At 44.4% G+C, this 17,500-nt stretch overlaps 1 protein-coding gene across 3 annotated transcripts in view; it reads right to left on the bottom strand.

The window, feature by feature from the left end:
• The window catches only part of ccbe1 (collagen and calcium binding EGF domains 1), a 128,071-nt gene extending 110,778 nt beyond the window's left edge, over positions 1–17,293 (bottom strand). For 2 of the 3 annotated variants that reach the window (XM_064977341.1, XM_064977343.1), the window contains exons 1-2: positions 17,004–17,292; positions 16,740–16,820 (exon numbers count right to left, since the gene is read on the bottom strand). In XM_064977341.1, the coding sequence (XP_064833413.1) occupies positions 16,740–16,820; positions 17,004–17,110 (188 nt within the window). In that variant the 5' untranslated portion in view covers positions 17,111–17,292. Of the gene's footprint in view, positions 1–16,739; positions 16,821–17,003 lie in introns of all 3 variants that reach the window. The other variant, XM_064977342.1, reaches the window with a different exon arrangement.
• Positions 17,294–17,500: the final 207 nt, after the last annotated feature.

Here is a 17,500-nt window from a genome sequence, read left to right as displayed (position 1 = left end):
CAGGACTCATCCATGTACATTAAGGTACAGTTGAAATTGGAAGTTTACATACACCTTAGCCAAATAAACTGAGTTCATTAAATGTTTCACAATTTCTGACATTTAATCCTAGTAAAATTTCCCTGTCTTAGGTCAGTAGGATCACCACTTCATTTTAAGAATGTGAAATGTCAGAATAATAGTAGAGAGAAGGATTTATTGGTAGCATTGCCCTTAAATTGTTTAACTTGGATCAAAACGTTTTGGGTTGCCTTCCACAAGCTTCCCACAATAAGTTGGGTGAATTTTGGCCCATTCCTCCTGACAGAGCTGGTGTAACTGAGTCAGGTTTGTAGGCCTCCTTGCTTGCACATGCTTTTTTAGTTCTGCCCACACATTTTCTATAGGATTGAGGTCAGGGCTTTGTGATGGCCACTCCAATACCTTGACTTTGTTGTCCTTAAGCCATTTTGCCACAACTTTGGAAGTATGCTTGGGGTCATTGTCCATTTAGAAGACCCATTTGCGACCAAGCTTTAACTTCCTGACTGTCTTGAGATGCTGCTTAAATACATCCACATAATTTTCCTCCCCCATGATGCCATCTATTTTGTGAAGTGCACCAGTCCCTCCTGCAGCAAAACACCCCCACAACATGATGCTGCCACCCCCGTGCTTCACGGTTGGGATGGTGTTCCTCGGCTTGCAAGCATCCCCCTTTTTCCTCCAACCATAGCGATGGTCAAACAGACCATAGGACATTTCTCTAAAAAGTACGATATTTGTCCCCATGTGCAGTTGCAAACCGTAGTCTGGCTTTTTTATGGCGGTTTTGGAGCGGTGGCTTCTTCCTGGCTGAGTGACCTTTCAGGTTATGTCGATATAGGACTCATTTCACTGTGGATATAGATACTTTTGTACCCGTTTCCTCCAGCATCTTCACAAGGTCCTTTGCTGTTGTTCTGGGATTGATTTGCACTTTTCGCACAAAAGTATGTTCATCTCTAGGAGAGAGAACGCATCTCCTTCCTGAGCGGTATGACGGCTGCGTGGTCCCATGGTGTTTATACTTGCGTACTATTATTTGTACAGATGAACGTGGTACCTTCAGGCATTTGGAAATTGCTCCCATGGATGAACCAGACTTGTGGAGGTGTACAATTTTCCCATGATGTCAAGCAAAGAAGCATTTAGTTTGAAGGTAGGCCTTGAAATACATCCACAGGTACACCTCCAATTGACTCAAATTATGTCTATTAGACTATCAGAAGCTTCTAAATTCATGACATCATTTTCTGGAATTTTTCAAGCTGTTTAGAGGCACAGTCAACTTAGTGTTTGTAAACTTCTAACCCACTGGAATTGTAGTGAATTATAATTGAAATAATCTGTCTGTAAACAATTGTTGGAAAAATTGTGTGTCATGAACAAAGTAAATGTCCTAAACGACTTGCCAAAACTATAGTTTGTTAACAAGAAATTTGTGGAGTGGTTGAAAAACGAGTTTCAGTCACTCCAACCTAAGTGTAAACTTCCGGCTTCAATACATCGACAGCTTCATTAGGAAATGTGTTGATGAAATGTGTTGACCCATTTCCCAACCAAAAACCCTGAATGAACAGAGATATTCATACCATGCTGAGAACCCGTACTGCAGCATTCAATGTCAGCCGAACGAACTCTGATGACTGGGTGAAGTGCGGCGTGTGCGGCGTGTACAAGACAAGCAGGTACGAGCTCCGTAAATCCATTAGGAAAAAGACAATACAGACTCCAACTTGAATTGATGTTGGACAACTCAGACGGGCGACGCATGTGGCCAGGACTACAGACTATCACGGACGACAAAAGCAAATCCAGCTGTGTGGTGCCCACCAACGCCTTCCTCCCAGATGAGCTTAACACAATCTACGCATGGTTTGAGGCAGACAATACCGAGCCAGGAAGACTCTCGCTGCTCCAGACGACCAGGTGCTTTCGCTCTTCAAGGCTGATGTGGGGAAAACTCTCAAAAGAGTGAATACTCACAAAGCCGCCATCCGAGATGGCATCCCCGGCCGCATCCTCAGAGTGTGTGCTGACCAGTTGGTGGTCATCTTCTCTGAAATCTTCAACCTGCACACTTAGAAAAAAAAAGGTTATTCGGCTCTCCCCATAGGAGAACCCTTTTTGGTTCCAGGTAGAACTATTTTGTTTTACATGGAACCCAATAGGGTTCTACCTGGATCCAAAAAGGGTACTTCAAAGAGTTCTCCTTTAGGGAGAGCCACAGAACCCTTTTTTCTAAGATTGTGTCCTTGTCCCAGGCTGTAGTTCCCATCTGCTTTAAGGACACCATCATCCCAGTGCCCAAAACAAAGTGACATGCCCAAATTATTATTGCACCGTCACGCTCACCTCGGTCATCATAAAGCGCTTTGAGAGGCTGGTCATGGCCCACATTAAAGCCACCATGCCAGCACACTGGACCCACTCCAATTCCCCTACCACTCCAACAGATCCACAGAAGATGCCATTTCCATCGCTTTTCACACGACCGTAACACATCTGGACAAGAGGGACACCGATGTGAGAATGCTGTTCATTGACTACAGTTCAGCATTCAACACTATTGTTCCCTCCAAGGTCATCACCAAGCTCAGAGCCCTGGGACTGGACACCACCCTATACAACTGGATCCTGGACTTCCTGACAGGCAGAACACATGCTGTTAGGATTGGCAACAACACCACCTCCACACTGGGGCGCCCCATGGTTCGTCCTCAGTCATCTGCTGTATTCTCTGTTCACCCATCAGATTTGCTGTCAACACCACGGTGGTAGGCATGAAACAGCAAGTCAATCAAATTTATTTATAAAGCCTTACATCAGCTGATGTCACAAAGTGCTTTACAGAAACCCAGCCTAAAACCCAAAACAGCAAGCAATGCAGGTGTAGAAGCACGGTGGCTAGGAAAAACTCCCTAGAAAGGCCAGAACCTAGGAAGAAACCTAGAGAGGAACCAGGCTATGAGGGGTGGCCAGTCCTCTTCTGGCTGTGCCGGGTGGAGATTATAACAGAACATGGCCAAGATGTTCAAATGTTCATAGATGATGTTCAAGTCTACTGGGATGAGGTAAGTGAACTGACATTGTGGTGTCATGCCAATAACCTCTCAACATCAACAAAACAAAAGGAGTTGATCGTTGACTTCAGGAAGCAGAGGAGGGAATATGACCCGATCCACATCAACGAGACTGCAGTAGTTTTAAGTTGTCACAAGTTTTATGTTCTTCCACATCCACATCACTGAGGACTTGACATGGACCAACAACACTACCAATCTTGTCAAGAGTCCAACAGCGTCTTTACTTCCCAACGCGGATGAAGAAACTTGGCACGCCGCCCCGGCATTATGGCCTGGTACAGGAATTGCTTCATCCACGACCGCAAGGTCCTCCAGCAGGTGGTGAAAACGGCCCAGTAGGGATCTTGCTCCCACCCATCAAGGACATCTACTGAAAACGGTGCCTGAGTAAGGCATGCAGCATAATCAAGGACCCCACACCCTAGCCATGAGCTGTTCACCTCCTTAACGCCGGGCAAACTGTATTTTGTGGGTTTACAGAGTTACAGCAGTTCTGCATGGAAGACAGGGCCAAAATTCCTCCAGAGCGACGTGAGATCAACAACTACAGGAACTGTTTGGTTGGAGTTGTTGCAGCTTGTAACGCTCTGGGTGTCGTGAGTGGGAAGTCAGGCGCAGTGTCACGACTTCTGCCGAAGTCGTTGCCTCTCCTTGTTCGGGCGGTGCTCGGCGTTCGACGTCACCGGTCTTCTAGCCATCATTGATCCATTTTTCATTTTCCATTGGTTTTGTCTTGTCTTCCCACACACCCGTTTCCAATCCCATTCATTACCTGTTGTGTATTTAACCTCTTACACCTATGGTGGCGCTATTTCATTTTTGGAAGAAAAACGTTCCCGTTTTAAACAAGATATTTTGTCACAAAAAGATGCTCGACTATGCATATAATTGCTACTGTTCGAAAGAAAACACTCTGACGTGTCCAGAAATACAAATATATTCTCTGTGCGTGCCCTTTAACGTGAGCTTCAGGCAAAGCCAAGATGACTTGGCATCCAGGAAATGACAAGGATTTTTGAGGCTCTGTCTTTCATGATCTCCTTATATGGCTGTGAACGCAAGAGGAATGAGTCTGCCCTTTCTGTCGTTTCCCCAAGGTGTCTGCAGCATTGTGACGTATTTGTAGGCAGATCGTTGGAAGATTGACCATAAGAGACCACATTTACCACGTGTCCGCCCGGTGTCCTGCGCCGAAATTGGTGCGCAAAAGTCACCTGCCAGTATTTTTCCATGGGGCACAGAGAGAGAAGCAAGCTTCCACGAACTGCATGTCAATGAAGAGATATGTGAAAAAACACCTTGAGGATTGATTCCAAACAACGTTTGCCATGTTTCGTCGATATTATGTAGTTAATCCGGAAAAAGTTTCACGTTGTAGGTGACTGCATTTTCGGTTCGTTTCGGTAGCCAGGCGCAATGTAGAAAACGGAACGATTTCTCCTACACACAGACGCTTTCAGGAAACACTGCGCATCTGGTATGTGGCTGGGAGTCTCCTCATTGAAAACATCAGAAGCTCTTCAAAAGGTAAATGATTTTATTTATTTGGTTATCTGGCTTTTGTGAAAATGTTGCGTGCTACATGCTACACAAAATGCTATGCTAGCTTAGCATACTCTTACACAAATTAGTCAATTTCTATGGTTCAAAAGCATATTTTGAAAATCTGAGATGACAGTGTTGTTAAGAAAAGGCTAAGCTTGAGAGCAAACGCATTATTTTAATTTTATTTGCGATTTTCAGAAATCGTTAACGTTGCGTTATGCTAATGAGCCTGAGGCTTAGTCACAATCCCGGATCCGGGATGGGGAGTTTCAAGAGGTTAACCCTCTGTTTCCCCTCATGTCTTTGTCAGAGATTGTTCTATTGTCAGTGTAGTTGCTTGTTGTATAGGTACGCGTCGGGTCCTCGTACCCATGTTTGTTTGTTTGTATGTGTACATTTTAGTGTGATGGAGCATGTTACGTGTACTTTATTAAAAGACTCCATTTTACACTCATTTTGACTCTCCTGCGCCTGACTTCCCTGCCACCCTGCCACCTATGCCTGACACGCAGAGAAACAGAGAGAGTTCAATATAGTGCTCTTTTAATGCACACAAGGTGAACAACGGCCAACCCGTCAAAACAAATGTCCGAGACACGGGGGACGAAAACTGTCCAGCAAACTCCACTAATATAAACTAACACGTTCGTCTACACCAAACACAAAGGTTACAATAATTAATCCCGCACAAAGAACCGGGCGGGCCGGTTGACTAATAAAGCCCAACTAATTACAACTAACTCAAAACAGGTGTAACCAATAAACACATAAGGAGGGGGAGGAAAGAATCGCTGGCAGCTAGTAGGCCGGCGACGACGACCGCCGAGCGCCACCCGAACGGGAAGGGGAACCACCGTCGGTCGGAGTCGTGACACACCTAATAGGTGGCATAAAATAGAGAACATTTTAAAAGGGGGCTTTTCACGGCCACTGTGCAATATACAGTCATGCTACACACACACACACACAGCTACCAGACTTATTATACGGCTCAATTTATACACGGTCCCCATTCCACTCTTCCCCAATACATGTAAATATTGGACTTCAAATTATGCGTTCCTGCATTACACTGATGCTAAAATGTCTATTCTACCGAGCAATTTTCTTTATGTTACTATTCTTATATTTTATTGTTTATTTTTGTTGCATTTTCCAGAAGAAACCTGCAAGCAAAGCATTTTGTTGGACGATGTATACCAGGCGTGTCCCATACGTACGACTAATGAAACATAAAACTAGCTAAACACCTGCTAACAAAATAAACATCAGTATTAGCCGTTGTGAGAATGGAAACCGTCAACCATCATGTTAAGATATTGGACTGAACATTGACTGTATAAAGGGCTAGACCAAGGTATTTATCATTCTGAACTTGAATTGATTGTAACAATTTTCATCAGGAACCATCTGCTGCGTGTAGCTAATTTGAGTAAATCCTGTTTCTGTCCAAGTTAAGAGCTTTTGGGAAAGAGTGTTTTGAGTTTGTTCCATACTCCTACGCTTAGTTCCTGGCTTATAAAAGCAATTATGTGAGCTACTTATTTATTCATTAGATACAGTTTTATTCCACTGAAGCTCAGATTAGAAAGAAGAAAAAAAACTAAACTTGAAATGATTTATCAATTCAACACACTGAGATTAATACATGAAAACGTGCCTCCATTCACATTTTCAGACACTACAGACACTTCTAGACTCTTGTGTGAGTTTAGAATCAGAAAGACTCTCTTGTGAGACATTCATCTTGAGAATAGTGTTTAGAATAGAATAAAATATACAGCAAATTCATCACTGCTTCGCCTTAGGGTCTCATGGGGTAACAATTAAACACATGCGCGCACACTTCCTGTTACCCAATTGCTACATTTTGAGCTGCATACTTTTACCGTAGTCCGCCATGACTGACTGCCATGAATGGTAGACTAATTCTAGAGAATTCAACTGACTGGTCGTTCCAAATAGGATGACAGCAGTAACATGCATCAAGGTTTCCACCAATAAAAAAACATCTGGTCTGGATGTCTGTGACGGATATTAATCACTGGTAAAATGCCCAATATTTCTGTCAAACTCATAGTTACAATACACACACGCAGAGGTTTCCAAGGCTGTTTCAGGAAGAAATCAAAAACACTCAGCTCGATGGCATTTTACATGCATGCCTGATTTACAATGAAGACTCCTTACAAGGACATATTGCAAAGAACCAATAGTTTCGAAACAAGGTTTCGACAAAGCCATTTCACTTTATTGAATGCATTACTTGTAATATTGCCACGTCTGTTTATGATATTACAATGACGAAGACGTTACTGCAAATAACGAACGCCCCCCCCCCCCCGACATCATTTCACACCTCGACAGAAGAGCTTAATATGTACTGCCTTGTTTTCACCATGCTGCACAACGCTCCCCAGCTCAGCAACAACAATAACAATAACAACAGTGGCGCAGGGTGACCACTGGGTGGCCAGTGGCGCTGTTTCTCCCTACTGCAGATTCCAATCCTTAATTCCGACTTTACATTTCTGAACATCTTGTGTCATTTCAGAATATTTAACTGTAAAACCAACACTTCTCTCAGTCATAGCCAAGAGAACAGACAATACATATGGTCGAAGGAAATGCAAAGAGAAACCAAGCCCTTTCCTGCTCTATCCTCTGTCCCCTTCCCTGGCTAGATCCTTCATTGCACCGCTGTAATGGGTGGGATGACAATATGGGCCAGTTGACAACAGCAATCTCAGGGCTTTGTCTTGTTGACAGATGTTTGGAGTGAGTGTGTGTTTGATAGAGGGAGTAGGATTATTTCATGGCACTTAACACATATAATTGTGATTCAAAAATGCAAAAGCACGCATGAGTGTTATGTAAGACAAGAGGAGAGGTCCAGCAGACATGAGCAGAGAGAGAGAGGCAGAGAGCGAGAGAGGCAGAGAGCGAGAGAGAGGCAGAGAGCGAGAGAAAGGCAGAGAGCGAGAGAGACTGGGAGAGAGCGAGAGAGACTGGGAGAGAGAGAGACTGGGAGAGAGGCAGAGAGAGAGAGACTGGGAGAGAGAGAGAGACTGGGAGAGAGAGAGAGACTGGGAGAGAGAGAGAGACTGGGAGAGAGAGAGAGAGAGCGAGAGAGAGACAGAGAGAGAGAGAGAGAGCGCGAGAGAGAGACAGAGAGAGAGAGAGAGAGAGAGAGAGAGAGAGAGAGAGAGAGAGAGAGAGAGAGAGAGAGAGAGAGAGAGACAGACGGAGTACTAAAGTAATAAATTCTGTCAATGAATGTATAACTATTGGCAAGGTGAAAGAGATCATGTTGTTTGACAGAGACTCATTATAAGTGATACATTTCACAGACATTCAGCAGTAAGCTCAGTGTTTGAACATTACCAGGCTTTAAAAACGAAAGCAAGTGTAAATCCATTGGTAGAGATACAGTCACGACTCCTGCAAATAACAATATGTCAGTCAAGGACAGCCGATGGGGTAAAACACTTCATCAAGTTAGCATTGGTGCTGCAGCAATGTGCTACAACAGAATTCCAGAGAAAAACACTTGTCTCCATTAAGATGGCGCCGGAGAAGAAGGCGGACATTTTACAAGTTCCTATCCAATTGTTTTTTGTTTGTTTGTTTGCATTGTTTGTAACTTATTTTGTACATAATGTTGCTGCTACCGTCTCTTATGACTGAAAATAACTTCTGGATATCAGAACTGTGATTACTCACCACGGACTGGCAGAATCCTTTTCTTCCTTTAACGAGTCTGACGAGCCCGACATGAATGACAAACTGCTTTCCCGGGAAAGTGAAGAGAAGGCGTGAAGAGAAGGCAGAGAAAAAGGGGCTGGAGGGCAGACTGCCTTCTGGGATTTCGTAGGCGATCGAATAAACCATTCTGCTAGCAAATGTGCAAACTTCGGAAAATAAAACCGATGACCTACGCGGAAGATTAACCTACCAACGGGTCAAAACTGTAATATCTGATGCTTCACTGAGTCATGGCTGAACGACGATATTATCAACATACAGCTGGCTGGTTATACGATGTACCGGCAGGATAGAACAGTGGCGTCAGGTAAGACAAGGGGCGGCGGACTATGTCTTTTTGTAAATAACAGCTGGTGCACGATATCTAAGGAAGTCTCAAGGTTTTGCTCGTCTAAGATGTAGTATCTCATGAGAAGCTGGAGACCACACAATCTACCAAGAGAGTTTTCATCTATTTTTCATAGCTGTCTTACATACCACCACAGACTGATGCTGACTGCACTCAGTGAGCTGTATTCCGTGTGACTTGATCAATAAAAAAAGTGGTCAGACGAAGCAGATGCTAAGCTACAGGACTGTTTTTCTAGCACAGACTGGAATATGATCCGGGACTCCTCCGATGGCATTGAGGAGTACACCACATCAGTCTTTGTATTCATCAATAAGTGCATCGATGAGGTCATCCCCACAGTGACCGTACGTACATACCCTGACCAGAAGTCATGGAAGCACAGCCAAGAGCTGCCCAGTGACACGAGCCTACTAGACGAGCTAAACTACTTCTATGCTCGTTTTGAGGCAAATAACACTGAAACATGCATGATAGCACCAGCTGTTCCAGAAGACTGTGTGATCACGCTCTCCGCAGCCAATGTGAGTAACACCTTTAAAAAGGTCAATGTTCACAAGGCTGCAGGGCCAAATGGATTACTGTGAGCATGCGCTGACCAACTAGCAAGTATCTTCACTGACATTTTTAACCTCTCCCTGTCCAAGTCTGTAATGCCAACATGTTTTAAGCAGACCACCATAGTCCCTGTGCGCAAGAACACTAAGGTAACCTGCCAAAATTACTACCGACCCGTAGCACTCACGTCTGTAGCCGTGAAGTGCTTTGAAAGGCTGGTCATGGCTCACATCAACACTACTATCACAGTAACCCTAGACCCACCCTAATTTGCATACCAGCCCAACAGATCCACAGATGATGCAATCTCTATTGCACTCCACACTGCCCTTTCCCACATGGACAAAAGGAACACATGTGCGAATGCTATTCATTGACTACAGCTCAGAATTCAACACCATAGTACCCTCAAAGCTCATCAATAAGATAAGGACCCTGGGATTAAACACCTCCCTCTGCAACTGGATTCTGGACTTCCTGACACCCCCCCCCCCAGGTGGTAAGGGTAGGTAACAACACATCCGCTACTCTGATCCTCAACACACATGCTCAGTCCCCTCCTGTACTCCGTTCACCAATGACTGCACGGCCAGGCACGACTCCAACACCATCATTAAGTTTGCCGATGACACAACAGTGGTAGGCCTGATCACCGAGAATGACGAGACAGCCTGTAGGGAGGAGGTCAGAGACCTGGCCGTGTGGTGCCAGGACAACAACCTCTCCCTCAACATGGTCAAGACAAAAGGAGATGATTGTGGACTACAGGAAAAGAAGGGCTGAGCACGCCCCCATTCTCGACGGGACTGTAGTGGAGCAGGTTGAGAGCTTCATGTCCCTTGGTGTCCACATCACCAACAAACTAACATGGTCCAAGGACACCAAGACAGTCATAAAGAGGGCACGACAAAGCATATTCCCCCTCAGGAGACTGAAAAGATCTGGCATGGGTCCTCAGACCCCCAAAGGGTTCTACAGCGCACCATCGAGAGCATCCTGACTGGTTGCATCACTGCCTGGTATGGCAACTGCTCGACCTCAAGACACTACAGAGGTTAGTGCGTACGGCCCAGTACATCACTGGGGCACAGCTTTCTACCATCCAGGACCTCTATACCAGGTGGTGTCAGAGGAAGGCCCTAAGAATTGTCAAAGCCTACATCCACCCTAGTCATACACTGTTCTCTCTGCTACAGCACGGCAAGCAGTACAGGAGCGCCAAGTCTAGGTGCAAAAGGCTTCTAAACAGCTTCTACCAGCTTCTACCCCCAAGCCATAAGACTCCTGAACGCCTAATCAAATGGCTACCCAGACTATTTACATCCCCCCTCTTATACTCCGCTGCTACTCTCTGTTGTTATCATCTATGCATAGTCACTTTAATAACTCTACCTACAGTTGAAGTCGGAAGTTTACATACACTTAGGTTGGAGTCATTAAAACTCCTTTTTCAACCACTCCACAAATTTCTTATTAACAAACTATAGTCTTGGCAAGTCAGTTAGGAAATCTACTTTGTGCGTGACACAAGTAATTTTTCCAACAATTGTTTACCGACAGATTACTTCACTGTATCACAATTCCAGTGGGTCAGAAGGTTACGTACACTAAGTTGACTGTGCCTTTAAACAGCTTGGAATTTTTCAGAAAATAATGTCATGGCTTTAGAAGGTTCTGATTGACTAAATGAGTGTATGTAAACTTCTGACCCACTGGGAATGCGATGTGAAGTAAATAAAAGCTGAAATAAATCATTATCTCTACTATTATTCTGACATTTCACATTCTTACAATAAAGTGGTGATCCTAACTGACCAAAGACAGGGAATTTTTACAAGGATTAAATGTCAGGAATTGTGAAAAACTGAGTTAAAACGTATTTGGCTCAGGTGTATGTGAACTTACAACTTCAACTGTACAGTCTTGCCCAAAAGTTTTGAGAAGGACACAAATATTAATTTTCAAAGTTTGCTGCTTCAATGTCTTTAGATATTTTTGTCAGATGTTACTATGGAATACTGAAGTATAATTACAAGCATTTCATAAGTGTCAAAGGCTTTTATTGTCAATTACATCAAGTTGATGCAAAGAGTCAATATTTGCAGTGTTGACCCTTCTTTTTCAAGACCTCTGCAATCCACCCTGGCATGCTGTCAATTAACTTCTGGGCCACATCCCGACTGATGGCAGCCCATTCTTGCATAATCAATGCATGGAGTTTGTCAGAATTTGTGGGGTTTTGTTTGTCCACTCGCCTCTTGAGGATTGACCACAAGTTCTCAATGGGATTAAGGTCTGGGGAGTTTCCTGGCCATGGACCCAAAATATTGATGTTTTGTTCCGAGCCACTTAGTTATCACTTTTGCCTTATGGCAAAAGTCCTGTGAGACCATTGGTCTCAATGGTCTCACAGGACTGATGGTAACGCTCACCTTGTCGTCTCCGGACAAGCTTTTTTCCAGATGCCCCAAACAATCAGAAAGGGGTTTCATAAAAAAAAAGACTTTGCCCCAGTCCTCAGCAGTCCAATCCCTGTACCTTTTGCAGAATATCAGTCTGTCCCTGATGTTTTTCCTGGAGAGAAGAGGCTTCTTTGCAGGCTTTCTGGACACCAGGCCATCCTCCAAAAGTCTTCGCCTCACTGTGCGTGCAGATGCAGTCACACCTGCCTGCTGCCATTCCGGAGCAAGCTCTGTACTGGTGGTGCCCCAATCCCGCAGCTAAATCATCTTTAGGAGATGGTCCTGGCGCTTGCTGGACTTTCTTGGGCACCGTGAAGCCTTCTTCACAACAATTGAACCGCTCTCCTTGAAGTTCTTGATGATCTGATAAATGGCAAATTTATGTGCAATCTTACTGGCAGCAATATCCTTGCCTGTGAAGCACTTTTAGTGCAAAGCAATGATGACGGCACTTGTTTCCTTGCAGGTAACCATGGTTGACAGAGGAATAACAATGATTCAAAGCACAACCCTCCTTTTGAAGCTTCCAGTCTGTTTTTCAAACTCAATCAGCATGACAGAGTGATCTCCAGCCTTGTCCTCGTCAACACTCACACCTGTGTTAACGAGAGAATCACTGACATGATGTCAGCTGGTCCTTTTGTGGCAGGGCCGAAATGCAGTGGAAATGTTTTTTTTTTGGGGGGGGGATTCAGTTCATTTGCATGGCAAAGAGGGACTTTGCAATTAATTGCAATTCATCTGATCACTCTTCTAAACATTCTGGAGTATATGCAAATTACCATCATACAAACTGAGGCAGCAGACTTTGTGAAAATTAGTATTTGTGTCATTTTCAAAACTTTTAGCCACGACTGTACATGTACATAATACCTCGGCTAATGTTATGTGCCCCCGCACATTGACTCTGTACCGGTACCTCCCTATATATAGTCTCACTATTGTTATTTTACTGTTGCTCTTTAATTACTTGTTACTTTTATTTATTATTCTTATTTTTTATTCAACTGCATTGTTTGTTAGGGGCTAGTAAGTAAACATTTCACTGTAAGGTGTATTTTGCACGTGACTAATATACATGTGATTTGATTTGAAAAGCAGCCAGATAAAAACACTTGTCTCCATTTAGCACTTTTCTGTAAATGCAACATTTTATTATGAAGAGACCATTAAAATAGTTTTGGGGAGATGATTTAGTGTTCAGGTCAGATGAAGTGCGTGGTCCTCTAGGGGTCATCGCTGTCTTGCGAGTAAAGAAGAGGAGAAACATTTTGGAGAAGACAAGAGGACAGGCAGTGGAGGAGAGGATTCATTTTGGGGGGAAATTATGGAGTGTCAGGGGGGGGTAGAAGACGGGGAGAGGAGAAAAATGTTGAGAAAGATAGCAAAGTTGCAGGGGGAGAGGATGAGGAAAAACATGTTGAAGCTATCCACAGGGTTGCAGGGGGAGAGGATGAGGAAAAACATGTTGAAGCTATCCACAGAGTTGCAGGGGGAGAGGATGAGGAAAAACATGTTGAAGCTATCCACAGAGTTGCAGGGGGAGAGGATGAGGAAAAACATGTTGAAGCTATCCACAGAGTTGCAGGGGGAGAGGACGAGGAAAAACATGTTGAAGCTATCCACAGAGTTGCAGGGGGAGAGGACGAGGAAAAACATGTTGAAGCTATCCACAGAGTTGCAGGGGGAGAGGATGAGGAAAAACATGTTGAAGCTATCCACAGAGTTGCAGGGGGAGAGGATGAGGAAAAACATGTTGAAGCTATCCACAGAGTTGCAGGGGGAGAGGACGAGGAAAAACATGTTGAAGCTATCCACAGGGTTGCAGGGGGAGAGGATGAGGAAAAACATGTTGAAGCTATCCACAGAGTTGCAGGGGGAGAGGATGAGGAAAAACATGTTGAAGCTATCCACAGAGTTGCAGGGGGAGAGGATGAGGGGGAGGAAAATGAGTGGAAAGAAGGAGGGGAGAAACTCGTTGAAAATAACCACAGACTTGCAAGGGGGTAGATAACGAGGACAAGGACAGGAGAAAAATGTTGGAGAAGATATCCTTATGCATGTTACTGATTCTATGGCCGTAAGTCCGTTTAGAGTAAACTAACGGATTTACCCAGGAATGCCTCGGCTTAGGAGGGGAGGAGAGGTTAGGAGAGGAGAAGAGAGGAGAGGGGAGGATAGGAGAGGTTAGGAGAGGAGAAGGGAGGATAGGAGAGGTTAGGAGAGGAGAAGGAAGGATATGAGCAGGACAACAAACTGCTTGAGACCACCATCAATATTTGGAAGAACAACAAATCAACAATTACACGCCACATATCAATTAAGTGTGACCGTGGCATGGCTGGAAGCACTCTGTTTCTCCTCTCTCGGGCCTAGCTGTATGCAGACAGAGCTCTCCCGCGGAAGATGGCTCGAAGCTAGCTGTATGCAGACAGAGCTCTCCCGCGGAAGATGGCTAGAAGCTAGCTGTAGGCTAGACAGTGTTCTCCCGCGGAAGACGGCTGGCAACTAGCTGTAGGCTAGACAGTGCTCTCCCGCGGAAGACGGCTGGCAACTAGCTGTAGGCTAGACAGTGTTCTCCCGCGGAAGATGGCTAGCAGCTAGCTGTAGGCTAGACAGTGCTCTCCCGTGGAAGACGGCTAGCAACTAGCTGTAGGCTAGACAGTGTTCTCCCGTGGAAGATGGCTAGCAGCTAGCTGTAGGCTAGACAGTGCTCTCCCGTGGAAGATGGCTAGCGGCTAGCAGCTAGCTGTAGGCTAGACAGTGTTCTCCCGTGGAAGATGGCTAGTAGCTAGCTGTAGGCTAGACAGTGTTCTCCCGTGGAAGATGGCTAGTAGCTAGCTGTAGGCTAGACAGTGCTCTCCCGTGGAAGATGGCTAGCGGCTAGCAGCTAGCTGTAGGCTAGACAGTGTTCTCCCGTGGAAGATGGCTAGCAGCTAGCTGTAGGCTAGACAGTGCTCTCCCGTGGAAGATGGCTAGCGGCTAGCAGCTAGCTGTAGGCTAGACAGTGTTCTCCCGTGGAAGATGGCTAGCAGCTAGCTGTAGGCTAGACAGTGTTCTCCCGTGGAAGACGGCTGGCAACTAGCTGTAGGCTAGACAGAGTTCTCCCGTGGAAGACGGCTGGCAACTAGCTGTAGGCTAGACAGTGTTCTCCCGTGGAAGACGGCTGGCAACTAGCTGTAGGCTAGACAGTGCTCTCCCGTGGAAGATGGCTAGTAGCTAGCTGTAGGCTAGACAGTGTTCTCCCGTGGAAGACAGCTGGCAACTAGCTGTAGGCTAGACAGAGTTCTCCCGTGGAAGACGGCTGGCAACTAGCTGTAGGCTAGACAGTGTTCTCCCGTGGAAGACGGCTGGCAACTAGCTGTAGGCTAGACAATGTTTGCAATAAATCAAGTTAATGTCATCTTTACCTTGTGTATTCTCAAATGTATTTAGGAAAGTCATAAACAAACGTGTATTTAAATACACTAAGTAGCACAGATATAAAGTGGAGGGTCCAAACAAGCTCTTCCTAGTTGTCTCACCTATTATCTGTTATAGTTGTCAGACACCGTTTCAGAAGGGTCGTTACCCTCCTTTTTCCAGAATAACATTTATTGGTAGATGTATTTGCCAATAAAACATAGCAGCACCTAATGAATCTCTCTTCTTTCTCCAACAGACACTCAATCCAAATACCATCACTGTAAAAGTCCAACTGTTACATACACAACAAAAAAAAAACAGGCAAAATGTGCCTACCCTTGTTCCATTTAAACATGCCTCAGTCATTCCTATGCCAGATAGAGAGACAGGGTCAAGTTAGCCCATGGTCCGTATTAGCAGAGCCCACAACCATGAGTTAAGATGTAAAAGACAGATTCTTACGAAAGGGAAGGAATACCAACTAATGTTGGTGATAAACTCTTGAGCAATGCCTGGCATGACGATGGAGAGACATCCTACACACATTTCAACACAGTGAGAGAGCTGACAGGCAGCCTATCATGTGGTAACTTGTTACAATGCAGGTGGACTGAAATGCACCCAGCTGCCTCAGATACGTAGCCACATTTCTTTCCTCCTGTAACACCAGACTTTCTCTCGTTAGTTAAATAAACAACGTATGAAGACAACAGTGAGTCTACGCAACAACCACAGTAATCATTTAAAGACCACATCACAAACAGGGGGCTGGAATAACATGATGAAGTTACGTGTGTCATTCCCCGCCAGTGCCAGACAGGAAATGCAGCAGAGTAATGAGTCTCTCACGGTTATGGACAGACACCCCGTTGCAAAGGGGTTCAGTTTTAGATGGATTTACCTTCTAACAAAGCACAGTGCATCCATCTAATCTGTGTGTTGACCTATTATAATGTAATTACATCAATGACTTTCCAATAATTATTGACACATTGCCCAATACCATTACATGAAAGCAATTAGACAAATTATAGGTTTATTTCAACCACCTACACTTCTGCTTTAGGAAAAACGACAAAACATATCTAGACATCTTTTGGTGTATTTATTGGTTTATGGTAACTGACGTCTACCTTACATGACGTATCATTCAATATTTTAGCCAATATGGTTAATCAATTCATAAAAGCATCGGCTATCCCATGAAGCCGTTTACAACTCTGGTCACTGAAGGTTTGTTCCCAAATGCTATATAGGCCAGGATCATTGATGACACATGATTGATAAATTATGGTTCCAATTCCATTTGCTCACTTGAAACTACTGTATCCTTTGGAATGATTTCCATAGCAACAGTGAATCTATGGGTCATTATCAATTAATATGCAGCATCACAGCAGCAAAACAACTAGCCTATATATTGTATTATTTGATCCCCCCCCCCCCACACACAAAAAGGCAATTATAATTTAGTGCCGTAATCTCAGCTCACAAGAGAGAATAATATTCTACATTGCAATGGAATATTAGAAACTTAAATGAGCCTACCTGTAACAAGTTGTCACCTCTCCAGTTGGTTTTAAGCAAGGATATTTGGTTGTGGCAATCTTGTTCTCAGAACAGACTTCACTGTAAAATAATAACATTAGGCTATTAATGCACGTCCTTCAGGATAAATAATATACAACCTAGCACAATATAACCCAAGTATCCCGTACAATGTTTCTCTTGATATCAACAGCACCGTGCGTAATGTCAAATCCAAACCCATCAAACAAATACCCAGGGCGCGCGACGCGTGGTATAGCCTACCTGTTGGCATCATCCTGATGCTCCCTGTAAGTCCACTGCAAACTTCGTGAGAAGAAGACAAACATCATAAGAATCCTCAGAAGAGTCCCGCTGCCCTTTACATTCATTTCCCCTGGTCAAGTCTGAGTCGCATTCAGTCCCAAACACCTGTATCATTCCTGTAACCGAAGCAATTATTGTAGAGTTGCAGAGTGAATGGAAACTTGAAGTGATTGGATATTTCCAGCTGCTCTCGCTTCAAGTTAATAGGCTATCCCAAACTGATGACTATTTCCTCTGTCCCTCCCACCGCTGACTTTTAGAGTATGTCTATGAATTCGCCAGGCGCTCACTTTCATATGAACTGCGCATCAATTAACACTAAACTTCTCTGCTGTTTATTTGACACACGACGAACGCTTGATAGACTGAGGAAGTGTGTAGTGTTTGCGAGTCAAACTTTTGTCATGTTTATTTTCTTCCAAGAAAACCAGTTAAAATAACTTGAATTATTAATA

The sequence above is a fragment of the Oncorhynchus masou genome, chromosome 11 (genome assembly GCF_036934945.1).
Source record: "Oncorhynchus masou masou isolate Uvic2021 chromosome 11, UVic_Omas_1.1, whole genome shotgun sequence".
In the NCBI taxonomy this organism is placed as follows: domain Eukaryota; kingdom Metazoa; phylum Chordata; class Actinopteri; order Salmoniformes; family Salmonidae; genus Oncorhynchus; species Oncorhynchus masou.
The sequence above is the reverse complement of the archived record's forward strand: the minus strand, read 5'-3'. Positions and strand labels throughout refer to the sequence as shown.